Genomic DNA, 13575 nt, shown 5'->3' on the forward strand with positions numbered 1-13575 from the left:
ATAAAGAGATTTCTTAATAAAACTGTGTGACAGTCTTTGAATCTAGTGTTTAATTATTCTCCCCCCCGATAAATCTCACTTTTCCAAAACTAGAGGTTTACACAGTTACGTTTTCAGGTTCTTGAGGATTTTTCAACACGTTTAGGTCAAGTTCTGGGGCTTTCTGTTTCAGATATTTCTCTGACTGATTGTTAGAGTGGCAAAAGAGAAAAATTTGCAAACCAGCTTTGAATGTTGGCACAATAATTAGCAATCTGTCTTTATCACTAATAAGCAATTAAACCTGCTGCCAGCGATTTCCTTATGTCTTTCATATGTAAATGGTTGATAAAGGAAATAAGCTCTTCACAACCTGAAAGAAAATGGTGTATATTTTGATTAAATAACAAGATAAGTTGTTATAATAAGGAGTGTAATGAATCAGGTCAACTAGAAAACCAGCAACCTGCAAACACTGAGAAGAACTATTTCAAGAATCTAGCTAAATTTAGGTTATATTATATTTTAATCTGAAAGTGTTTAATTTGAAATAATTTCTATTTCATAGGATGATAGATATTATCAAGATAATTGTTATGTTAACATGTGTTTTTTTGTTTCATTTTACAAATTTGCCTACTTTATTTTTTAGGAGAACACAAAAATTCTGCAGCAGTTGCTCCCACTAAGGGCAAAAGTAGCAGAGCTTCTTGGTTATAACACACATGCCAACTTTGTCCTGGAGGTAAACACTGCCAAGAGCACAGATAACGTAGCAACCTTCTTAGGTTTGTTCACATTTATAAGCAATACTTGTATATTTAATGTAGTAACATGTCCCCTCAGCCAAGATGAATTTAAATACATAACTGGGTCACAGCACCCATGACATTTAGCCAGAAACTGAACTCTGCTGCCTCTCTTCTGGCATATATATTTTTTAGATTATAGCTATACAAATGAAGTTGCTCCAAATCAGGAAGCACAAGGCAAATTCTGAGAATGTTAAGGTTTAATCACTTGCTTATATTGGCTGTCACAAATTCTTTGTGACAGCCAGTATAAGCAAGTGATTAAACCTTTCTGCCCCAAAATACAGTTACCCTAATTTAGAATCAGAGTAACATGTGCAGCTTAAGCAATTTTATCAGTTCAAGAGGCTGCATCAGAATTGCAGCTTTTCATTCCCAATTTTTTTGTGAATCTGTAGCCTTGGTGTCTTTTTCTGGTACAACTGCGTTCATTATAAAACTTTACAGTATGGATGATGCAACTTCCATGAGCTGAATTAAAAAATTATATCCAGAGTGATGGATTAAATCTGGAATTCAAAAGCCGTGTAATTGAATTTGATCTGAAAACAGAGGTATCTTGAAAATTTTAAACACAGCAGTTTATGAATTAATTTAGAGTCATCCTGACGATGTCATGGACTCTTGGATGTAGAATTAACCTCTGCTCTCTGGTATCTCCACTGAATAGTATGTGTTAATTTATTACTGTGTCCTAACACCACTTAGGAGTGTATATTGATGTATCATACAAGAAATCCCTGCAAAGAAATTAGTACAAAAATAAGGTATGTTTGCTGATAGTGGAGCGTTTGTGTTTATGCTTCAGTAAAGAGGTTCAAGTGCTCCTCCCTCTAAACCCATAATTCTATTGCATTTCTCCTGATTGCTCCTTCATATTTGGCAATACCAATTTTCAGTATACTTGACAATTAACAAATACTTGGTTTATTATTAAATGTTAGGGTTTTTAAGTGTACTTGAAGTATTTTAGGCTTTCTTTGTTCATTATATTATTGTAATACTGTGGTTTTTTATTTATTTTGAAGCTGACACAGATAAGTTAGCATATCATGCTTCGTGATAATTCCCACAGAGGGAGAACATGCATCAAATTAATTGTCACTTTTTATTTAGTTCTTTTGATATATCCTCAGCTACAAGCATGACAATGTGTTTTGCTCTACTTTGTTCCTATCTAATCATGTTTTAAATCAAATGTTCATATGCTGATCTTACATCTAGGAAGAAGAGCAACTCTCCTATGACATATTCTGAATTTAGCACAGTACAAGCTGCAAACACTATTTCAATCATGCAAATGCATTTAGTGTGTTACAGCCTTCCTAGAAACAAAAGTGGCAATTCCCAAATTTTACACTGTAGATATCAGCAATGAACATTACTGTGAATTCTTAATGAAGAAAAAAAGTTTCTGATAAACCAGAAATACTTACAAGAGAATAAGTACAGAATGTACTGTATGGAAGTGTCAGTAAGCTTAAATATTTTATATTCAATATGTCTGCTTCCAAGGAAAGTATATTGGAAATAATTTCAATCATAGACTTTAATATCCAGAAGTTTTGCTAGTGTAGAAGCCAGCCATCCTATAGGCAAGAATTCTTGGGTCTCTTGGACTTTTTATAGGACTTTATCTAGAAGTATTGAATTTTGTGTTGTACTTCCTTCAGTAACTAACAGCAGTTGTAGTCTTTGGCTGTTGCTGAAGAAATGAATGAGGAATACTGAGATTACGTGACATAAAATCAAAGGATTCAAGCATGTGTTACTTTTAATTTATAATGTCTTAGCAAAAGTCTAAATTCACCTAAATCCTTCACACCACTCTTTGGCTTACATGGAGTCTACTGTATCATTTATAGCATTTAGGACAAGAAAGAAGATGTTGGTTGTTGTTGCTGAGTGAATGGGAAACACCCACTTCTGGAGTATGTGCTTGAAGTGTTGAGTGCACTTTATAGGAATAGATAAGGAACATGGAAGTTGACTCCAAGGCAATCTTTCTTTCAGATGATTTGAGTAAAAAGCTAAAGCCATTGGTTGAGGAAGAAAGACAATTCATTCTAGATCTGAAGAAGAAGGAATGTAAAGAAAGAAACTTTGATTATGATGGAAGAATCAATGCATGGGATCTTCATTATTATATGAGCAAAACTGAAGAGCTGAAGTACTCCATAGATCAGGAAAGACTGAAGGAATACTTCCCAATTGAGGCTGTTACAGAAGGCTTACTCAATATTTACCAGAAGCTGCTGGGACTTGAATTTGAGCAAATAGAAAGTGCTCATGTTTGGCATGACAGTGTTACTCTTTATACAGTGAAGGATAAATCAACAGGAGAAATGCTAGGGCAGTTCTATTTGGATCTTTACCCCAGGTAATGACTTAGTGTTTTGCTTACATGTTTAAAATGGAATTTGTCTTAATGGGTTGCTGCTTGGTTAATTAAAATTAAATGCATTTGGAAGTAACTATTTGTTCCACTGACAAGATTAATACTGTGTTCATTAAGTTGTCCTCTGGACTGTGTTCAGATTTTTTACACTCGTTTTTGCTTATATTCATTTTTATGATGCATTGCTACTTCATTCATATTTTTGGTAGTACTGCTCTCTGGTCAGTTGTCCATAATTTTTTTGCATCTATGAACTTTTCTCCTTCCTAGCTTACTACTGAGTTTTAGTTTTTATTTCTGTTGAAATTTCACTGCAGTTTGTTGCTCAAATCAATTATATTTCTGTCTGTTAAGAGTTCCTAGTTTCTCCTAATTTCTCTTTACACTTTATGTGTATTTTCTACCCTGTGGTCCAGACTGCTGAATCAAATAGGTCAATATCAAGAATAGATTCATGTTGAGCACACATTCAGATTTACTTCCATGTTGATCTCTAGCTCTCCAGCTGTCTTTATAGCTATTTACAGTATGATCTGTGTTTTGTCAAAGATAGGAGACCAGACTGGTTTGACAGGATTTATTTTGGGCTAGTCCTTTTTGGCTACTTGTCACTAGTTTTTTGTTTGCTTTAGCGTAGGGTTTTTTAGATTAGTATTTATCATGTGATAAATTTGCTGACATTCTTTTTTAATGTAAATTGATTTAAGGTTTTCTGGCCTGAGAAAATAAGGTTACTCAATACATATAGTAGTACATAAATTTTTCTTTTTACGGTAACATACCTATCTCTTTCACCTGTTTACTTGCTTCCACCTTTCTGTATATCATGCAAATTGCTGAGGGAATGTGTCAGTAAGACTCCTGACTTAATCTGAATAGTTAACTGAATAGTTTAGGGCAAAATTTTCAAAATAATTTTCTTTAAACTCTTGCATCAGCATGAAAATGCAGTTTACTGTATTCTTTTGTCTCCTGTAATAAAAAAAAATTGCATCAGTGAACAGAACCTGGTTCTTCCTGTTGCAGTAGCAGTTTAAAACACAACTGGCATCTGAAATATATATATAATATATATATATATTTTTATATATGTTTCAGATGCCAGTTGTGTTTTTTATATATATATATTTTTTATATATACTTTCAGCTTTCTGTGAAAAAACAGATTCTTTTAAATGCTGCTGGAAATCCTGAAATGTTGTGATTTCAGCATTAGAGTAGAAGGGGCTTTTTTCCCCCCTTGTGCTCTTAACTTATTGAGTCTTAGAAGTCATGAAAAGATGTACATTTTTTGTGTAAAAGTTTGTGTAGAGACACTGACTGATTGTCCCTGTTCTTGAACAGGCTTCACCATTCTGGTGAGCAGGTTTGTGGTTTGAAGATAGTATCTGATGTATTTTCTTATGCAGAGAAGGAAAATATGGACATGCAGCCTGCTTTGGTCTACAGCCTGGCTGTCTTCTCTCTGATGGCAGCAGATTGATGTCTGTAGCTGCTCTGGTAACCAACTTCACAAAGCCGGCATCGGATCGACCATCATTGCTGCGACACGATGAAGTAAAGACTTACTTCCATGAATTTGGTCATGTAATGCATCAGATATGTGCACAGGTTAGTGATGTTTGTACTCCAGTGTAAGACTTATTTCTTTCTCAGCTGTCTCAAAGCGAGGTATAGTTCTGTTTTGGTGTTTCTAATTTTAGTAAAGTACTTATGCAGAGTTCTGGTTATATTTTTGAAGCTTCAGATTTGTTTTAGTTTTAATATTTATTTTAAACTGAAGCAAAACTACAACTTTTTATGAAAAACATTTTTGTAGGAATATGTACTTTTGCATTTGCATCATGCAGGAGTCTATTCACTCATCACAGGTACAGGTAAAGTGAAGAAGATGCTCAGTCATGGCCTTGTTCAGATGGCTTTTTATTACTTCTAGTTTTGTAGAGGTATGGCATTAGAAACAAAACAGTGCTGCAATACCTAGGAATGAAAATAATATCTGAAGCTAGTTGACCTCCAGCATTTTGGCATTTAGTACTGTTGAGACCTATCATTCTTGACATCACAAGCATAAAACAGATCTTGCGTAAGCTATTTTATTTTTTCCTATCTAACAGGTTAGGTTTATTGCAGTGACCAGAAAGAACTGATGGTAGTTTCAGATTTTCCATCAAGGTGCCAATAAAGTTGTAAAATTTCTGTTTTCATTTATTATTTACATGTAAAATTGATACCGCCAGATGATAAATTTATTTTTTGCCTAATAAAATTTTATATTTCAGAATGAGATGAGAGATGAGTATTCACACACAAAAAAATTCACAGTTAAAATTACAAGTTCAGATTTTGTGTAGCACTTCCTTTGTCTTCTGTATAAACAAATGCAAAATAATAAGGTCAAGGAAAAATTACCTAGAGTAGATTTTAATTCTTGACCATAATCCTCCAGACTGGGAATACAGAATAAAGAAACAACGTCATCACAGAAATCCATATGTTAAATCCAGAGTTAATAATTGCTTAGGTATTTTTGAATCATCTTAAAGGTAGAAATACAATTATTATTTTATCAACTATGTGATAGGTGTTTCTGATATCAAAAACTGAGGAATAAAACCTAGGCAGTATAGAAGGTGTTTATAAATGTAACACATTTGGCATTGGTATAGAACAGTACAAAACTGACTGCAATATTTTGACAGCCAGTGAGAATGTGCCTCGGTGTTTTGGAGTCATTTCAGGGCAGCCGAAGCCAACAATTCCAGTGCATGTGTACTTCAGTTGCTCTGGAATTGCACACAGATCAGAGGCCTGCTTTCCAATTGTCTCTCACGCTCCTCTGGTGTTTTTTGTTGTGCCCAGCTGCCATGCTCATTTCACCTGTATTGTATGTAAATAGTAAATTTGCATGTGTGCGAAATTGCTAGTCCCACATAAGAACATCCTGTCCTCTGGAATTCGTGTGTACCAAGCACTGTCTTGTTTCATGTGATGATTTGTTTAAACATGTTAAGACTTTACAGTTAAATGCTATGCAAGGGTGAGACTGGGAGGGATTTGTGAGCTGCTGGTAAAGGTCTGATTATGTAATATACTGGAAAAGTGAGATATACTGTTGGAGAGTGAGATCAGGGCAGGGAGGGAATTTGTTGGTATTGTTCAGGGAGCGCTCTTGAAGTAACTTGTACCAAATGTCTTAGTGTTTTTTGTTAGTGTAGTGCACTTGGTATGGGTAAATGAAGATATCTGAGGGCCACTTGCTTTTTGCTCTAGCCACTTCTATCATTATTTCTTCCCTGAAGCTGGTGCTTCCTAGCTTTTCTTCAGAGCTGCTATTCAGCAATTCAGAAAGAAGGGCCAGAAAGATTTAAGCAGCCTGCAAGAGTAGAGGAAAGTTTTACTCCTTTTGTGTTGTTCTTCTGAAGACATGAAAGGAAGACACATGCCTGTGACACAGATGTCAGTTCAAGGTTATGTCCTGTATTATACATGCTTTTTTTGGTAACCCTGCAGGAAACAAAGTTCAAAAGCCTGTAATCCTGTAAGGATCTATTTCCCAGCAAAGGATGGACTGTAAGAATATCAACAGCTCTTAGAGAGGACATCAGAGAATTCTTTTTCTTTTAGCACTTAAAATATTTTGTTAGTATGTTGCTGAGAAGGAAAAAAAATAAAATTGGGCTGGCAAGAAGAGGTAGACTTACTACAAGATAAGGGTGAAGTGATGGTATGAAGACTCTTCAGAGGGATCTGGGCAGGCTGGATCATGGGCTGAGGCCAGTGGTGTGAGGTTCAGCAAGGCCAGTGCTGGGTCCTGCCCCTGGGTCACAGCAACCCCAGGCAGTGCCACAGGCTGGGACAGAGTGGCTGGAAAGGACCTGGGGGTGCTGCTGACAGCGGCTGAACATGAGCCAGGGTGTGCCCAGGTGGCCAAGAAGGCCAATGGCATCCTGGCCTGGATCAGCCATGGTGTGGGCAGCAGGGCCAGGGCAGGGATTGTCCCCTGTACTGGGCACTGCTGAGGCCACAGCTCCAGGGCTGTGTCCAGTGCTGGGCTCTCAGTGCAAGAAAGACACTGAGGAGCTGGAGAGAGTGCAGAGAAGGGCAGTGGAGCTGGGGCAGGGTCTGGAGCAGAAGGCCTGTGAGGAGCAGCTGAGGTGTGTTTAACCTGAAGAAAAGGAGGCTCAGGGGGACCTTATTGCTCTTTACAGCTGCCTGAAAAGATGCTGTAGCCAGCAGAGGCCAGCTTCTTCACCCAGGAAATCAATGACAGGACAAGAGGAAATGGTTCAAATTGCACCTGGAAAGGTTTAGATTGGATATTAGTAGATTTTTTTTCTCTGAAGGAGTTGTAAATCTTTGAAATTGTTTGCTCAGGGAAATGGTGGAGTCAACATCCCTTGAAGCATTAAGAAAAATGTGTGGATATGGTACTTGAGGACATAGGTTAACAGCTTAATGCTGAGCAGGGTTGGTCATTGTACCCAATAATCTTAAAAGTATTTTCCAACCTTTATGATGCTATGATTCTATGAATCTAAATATTTTCTGTGTATTTCAACAACTGTCTTTCAGAGGTGACTTCTCAGAAGTATTTGGATTTAGAGGATATTTTAGTGAAGATTCTTAACTGTACAAATTTTTCTTCAAAATTGGTATTGGAGGAGCTTCTTAAACATGAAGTTATTGTTGATACTAAAATTAAAAAAAGTTCTACTGTGTTTGGCTTTCAGAAAAAGATTCCTTTATCAAAGTGTCAGATTTGAAAAGTTTTCATGGATAAGGTTGCTAGGATTTATTTATGTCAGTCTATCTATTACTGGCAAAAAAAGTGCTGTATGTTAACCACATATATTACAAATTATGACAAATAGGGCAAAGCTCAATAGAATAAGTTGGTTAAGTAAAGTCTGTGAATCAATGTGGTAGACTGCAATAGAGTAAACTTTTTCAAGTGCATAGTTGGAGTTTATTATTTTACATTGGGGTAATACAACAAAAATCTATAATAATTTACAAATTATATCATTGTCACAGGACAGCAAGAAAATGTTTGTATTGCTGTCATAACCTTAAAGGTAAAAATCAGTAATACTAAAAAAATTGAAGTACTGTTCTGTACCAGTAGATAATGCAGTATATAACGACTGAGTACTCTACTTTACTCCTTGATAATAGTCTTATGTCTGATTTTTTTCCTCCTTTCTTTAAATCTCATTTTTAAATTATTGCTGTTATTATTATTCGTCTGTTCAAATGACTCATTTTCCTGTGATTTAAACTGAAATTTTGACATCTGAAATATTATATTCAGCTAAAAATCTTGGCTTCTATTTTAATTTAATTCAATGGCTTTTTTTCCCCTAGACTGATTTTGCAAGGTTTAGTGGAACTAATGTGGAAACAGACTTTGTAGAGGTACCTTCACAGATGTTTGAGAACTGGGTGTGGGAAAAAGAGCCACTACAACAGATGTCAAGACATTACAAAGATGCAACCCATGTTGGAGATGCTTTCCTGGAGAAACTTGCTGCCTCTAGGCTTGCTAATACAGGTATCTCTCTGCGTTTTCTCCCCACAGTATATGTGTAAAAGTAAGTAATTTTTAAAGCTGACCTACATAAGAAGCCTATTAAATTTTTTCTGTGTATACACTTACCACTGTCTTTCTGCGTTTATCTGTGTGGGAGCCCCACTAAAAAAAGGCTATGATGACAGATAGAACTCCTTACAGGAACAGTAGCAGCTGTGATTTTCCAGGCCACCTCCAGGACTAAAACACCTTTCCTATCCATGTAAATTTTTACCTGTAAACTTTTTTCATTTAAAATTGGTGGTGCATGTGGTAGGTGGAGGTGTGTAGTCTGGTGTAGTCAGGTTTGGCTTTTGTGTTTTTTTTAAACTTAAATGTACTCCAGAACAGGCACTGTGCAAGACACAGTATACCTACATGTGTTGTCTACATTTGATTTGCAGGCCACACTTAACAGATATGAAAGTTACTTGCAAATTTAATGAACAGACATAACATATACCAGACAGCATTACTGTAGACCTTATACGTATCTCCAAACTAAGACTGTAATCACACGTCATTACCTATCATGCCATTATTATTCTATCAATCCCATCTCTTTATTCTTGTAATCAGAGTTTCCTATTTATGCTACCAATTCATCCTTAAGCTACTCCTGTTTATTTCATACTGCTTTCCTATCCTGAACAAGAAGTCTTTGTCCTTGTGGCTTGCACAGACTCTAGCTGCATAAGCATTTAATCTGAGTAAAGGTTCATATCTTGTAGCTTCTTAAAAACAGCTTAAATTAAAATTTGCTTTTAAAATATCTGCTTTATTTTAGTTTTGATCTATGAGGAGAGTAATATTGAAAAGAGGGGGCTTAACATGGTAACTCCTTTATTAAAACCATGCTTCTCAACTCTTTGTAAGTAGAGTAATTCAGATGGAAATTATGTAACTCCAGAATTCTAATAATTTAGTACACATGTTGAGATCTTTGAAGGAAAGATGCAAATGAAATTCCAGCTATTTTGATGCTAGTTAATTAAATGTTTTTACCCAATTAGGCTTTCTAACCCTCCGTCAGATTGTTTTGAGCAAAGTTGACCAGGTACTACATACAAAGCTGTCTGTTGACCCAGCAGATGAATATGCTAAATACTGTATGGAAATTCTAGGAATTCCTGCCACCCCAGGTATGTCAGTATGAAGCTTTTATACAGCATGCCCAAGTGGTTCAATTTAACATGCTTTTGTTTTTCAGTAATGCTTGGCATACAAAAAACAGGGCTGTTTATGGAATAATCTACTTCATGAAGCTAAAATAATTATTTTTAAGTTTAGGATGATCTTAATGATCTCTTCTGAAGGAAAATTCTGAAGGTAAATATCAAACTTAGCCTTTTGCAGGATATATTTTAGAGTGACATGATGTGAATTCCACTTGAAATGTTCTGTCACATCTGTATTGGATGTACAAGTAGCCTAAAATGAGAAATTGAGTTTACTTTGTTTTCAACAGAGTATTCAGTAATTTGAGGAATACTCAGACCCTTTATGCTAAAAGTTTCAAAGTAGTTGATATAAATTCCTTATTTATTGTTGAAGTACTGTATGCATCAAATTTATTGTTGAAGTACTGTATGCATCAAAGAAATAACTGAATTTGATTTCAATAACTTGATGTTAATCTACTTTTCAAGGAACAAACATGCCAGCTACTTTTGGACATTTGGCAGGTGGTTATGATGGTCAATACTATGGATACCTGTGGAGTGAAGTGTTTTCCATGGATATCTTCTATAGCTGCTTTAAGCAAGAAGGAATCATGAATCCAAAGGTAGGTAATGAATACTTTTTGATAAACTCTTCTGTTGCACTTTTTCTCTGAAACAACATTTATTGCCATCATGATCCCAAAGTATAACGTCTGAAGTACTACTTCTGTACCTGTTGAGTTCAGATCAACCACAAAAAAGTGTAAAAGTAACTTTAAGAAAACCACCTTAAAATTTCCAAGAGCACTTGAATTTTAATGCAATTCTTGAATCACCATATATTTAATACAGTAGTACTTTTGAGATACTGTGTTGCCGTGTCTAATGCCTTCTTCTGAATGAATGAACATTCCTCCTTTGCAAGAGCAGACACATATTCATCTGCTGTCAAACCTGTATGATAGTGGTGCTCTGTTCCTTTACATTTCGATTACATTCTGCATAACTCAACTATGTGGTCCTTTTATGTAGTTACTATTTAGAAAACTGAATTTGTTTTGAGCTTTCTCTGTCACAACACAGAGTAACGTGAAAGTTGTTTCATATTTGGTTTAAATCCCAGGTCTTTTTGGAAGTCCAAGTCATTAAGAGGTTCTAGATTTACTGGGCCTTTTTTCTCTAGAGTAATTCTCCAGCCTCTTCCACCTCCAGCAGAGAAAAAGAATAATTAGTGATGTAATTAGTAGTCCTGCCAATTCTAGAGAAGTTTTTAAGAGTTTATTAGTGAGCATTAGACTTGAGTTGAGGTGCTGAGGATGAGATAGATGAGTTCTGTCATGGGAAAACCTTTTGGGTTTCCTGATCTTCTTAAGCGTTTTCCAGATTCAGCTGCCAGCACTAGTTCTTCCTTTTGATAGGAGTACACAAGAGAGAATAAAGTAAAGAGCAGAAAATACATGGCTGTCCTTTTTCTGTCCTGGAATTTGCCTTCTTTCCTCCCTGTGCTTATCACAGCAACCAGAACTTCTAGAACTGTCCATCCCTCTAGAGGATGGAGACAGTAAATAAGGTCAGGTTTTGATGTGGACAAAGAGGGGAGTTGAAAGAGAATCGGGATGGAGTAGGACTTTGAAACTGAGGCAGTGGTTAGGCCAACAAAACCCAAAAAGTGTTTTATGAAGAAAAGCAGCCAACTTCACAGTTTGAGGAAAGAAGTTACATAGGGTTTGGAGGTTAAGATTAACCTTGAAGGGTTAGGAAATCACGACAGGTACACATGAGAATAAGCATACCTGCTTATTCATTGGGAATATTGTCACTCATAAATAAGAGCACTAGAGAAGAAGTGTCAAGTTGAATGAGTAAATAAAATAACTTTTAATGGAATGTTGTTCATATGGATCTTAAAAATGGTATTTCAGGAGGGTCAGACTTGCTGGCTTTTATAACTGCTAGCATTTGGGAACGATGGTTAAGGGTGCTGTTGCCAAGCTTGTGGAAGTTTGTGTCAGTTTTTTGTTCTGGCATGTCCATATCCCTCCAGTGCCATCACACTTTTGTTCCATCAGTTTTACTCTCTAGTCTCAAAAGTCTGATTTAAGTTGATATAGTCAAAATCCTAAGCTATAGTTTGGCAAAATGGCTGTGTTACATTTACGTCTCCTGAGGAATGTCTTTTATTCTGATTTTTAATGTGAATTTTTGTTTTCTTTGCCTATGTATGGGAGGCTTTGAGAATAAATTAATTGTGCTAAAAGTGAATATTTTTGTGGAACAGTTGAAAGACAGTTAGTGCCTCTTTTATTGTGAAGCCTGTTATCCAGGCTAAAATGTGAGACAGAGAGATGATTATTTATCTGTGTCACTTGCTCTCTGGCATATGTACAGAAAAACACTTTGTATGAATGCTGATATAACATCAGGGATAGCTGTGGAGATATTTTTTTCTCTCCCTCTTCAATGCTATCTTTTCAAATTAGTTATCTTTTAACCCAAATAAGTGTGATAGAATCCCACAGGATGGGACAAACTTTTTTTATAAACAAATTCTAGATACCAGTATGTCTTTTGTAGTTACTCATACGTCACTATATCTAGATTTAGTCTAGTCTTCTGAACAGCAGAAAAGGAAAATGGTTAAGGTATTATGACTAGGCCTTATAGAAATTTGGCTTACTTCTTCCTCTTTGAATTAAACCTCTCCTCCTGTTTTGAGCAACAGTTATACTACCTAATTTCAGAAACTGAATGTATTAAAATTCTTACACAAACAATTAACTTAATTGGTAGCCAACCTCCTCAATTCTTGCACATTATCTGAACTAACCTCTGGTCTCCCTAGAACTGAGCAGTATTCTGGCTCTGAAGGGACAACAGCAGAATCAAGTCTACTCAAAAATATTTGTAAATTATAAGGAACAATATATTCATTTGCTGCTGATGTTCAGCAAACTAACAAAAATAGTGAAGTGTTAACAATACTTCATTGATTTTTTAAATTTATTTTTACTTTAGTCTAGATTTTTCCAGCTGTAATTCAGACAATGCAAATGGTCGTTCAATTAAGTCATAGAAGTCCATCACTTAAAAACTTTGCTTCTTTTTACAGTACAATCATGTCTTGGTTTGAAAGACAGTTGTCCACCAAGGAAGGTGGGAACCTCCCTTGGAATGGAGAATATGACCCCCTTCCCTCCAAATTCTTGTAAATTTGAAATTAAGGGGCTTTCAGACAAAGATATGGGAAAGCAATAACAGTTCTTTACTGGTATGTATGTGCACAGCAAGGCAAACAAGCAGTAACAACAAACAAACCAGAAAACCCAACCAAGTCTCCTCCCTGCAGCTCCCTCAGTTTCCCCTGGGGCGCAGTTCCGGTCACGGCCAGCAGGGGCGCTGCTGGCTCCCGGCGGGCGGGGCTGCGGCCATTCCCCCGCGGCTGCAGGGGGCGCTGTGCCGGGCTCGGGCGCCACGCGGGCATGGCGGCTTGGCTGAGGCAGGGAGTCATGGCCGGCAGCTGGTCACAATTGCCAGGCTCCCGTGCAGAGGTGGCCTGTACTGAGACACTCCACACGTTGGCTCCAGACCCCCCACCAAATGGCCGAGAAAACAAAGCAAAACAAAAAATAAAACAGACTTGCCGTGCAGGAA

The 13575-nt window shown here is 36.5% G+C and overlaps 1 protein-coding gene across 10 annotated transcripts in view; it reads left to right on the plus strand.

The window, feature by feature from the left end:
- Positions 1–13575, plus strand: part of NLN (neurolysin) — a 37625-nt gene that overhangs the window by 22263 nt on the left and 1787 nt on the right. For all 10 annotated transcript variants that reach the window (XM_064405368.1, XM_064405373.1, XM_064405376.1 and 7 more), the window contains 6 exons: positions 632–767; positions 2805–3171; positions 4599–4800; positions 8557–8743; positions 9775–9903; positions 10411–10547. In XM_064405368.1, the coding sequence (XP_064261438.1) occupies positions 632–767; positions 2805–3171; positions 4599–4800; positions 8557–8743; positions 9775–9903; positions 10411–10547 (1158 nt within the window). The remainder of the gene's footprint in view (positions 1–631; positions 768–2804; positions 3172–4598; positions 4801–8556; positions 8744–9774; positions 9904–10410; positions 10548–13575) is intronic.

This window comes from Passer domesticus, chromosome Z (genome assembly GCF_036417665.1).
Source record: "Passer domesticus isolate bPasDom1 chromosome Z, bPasDom1.hap1, whole genome shotgun sequence".
NCBI lineage: Eukaryota > Metazoa > Chordata > Aves > Passeriformes > Passeridae > Passer > Passer domesticus.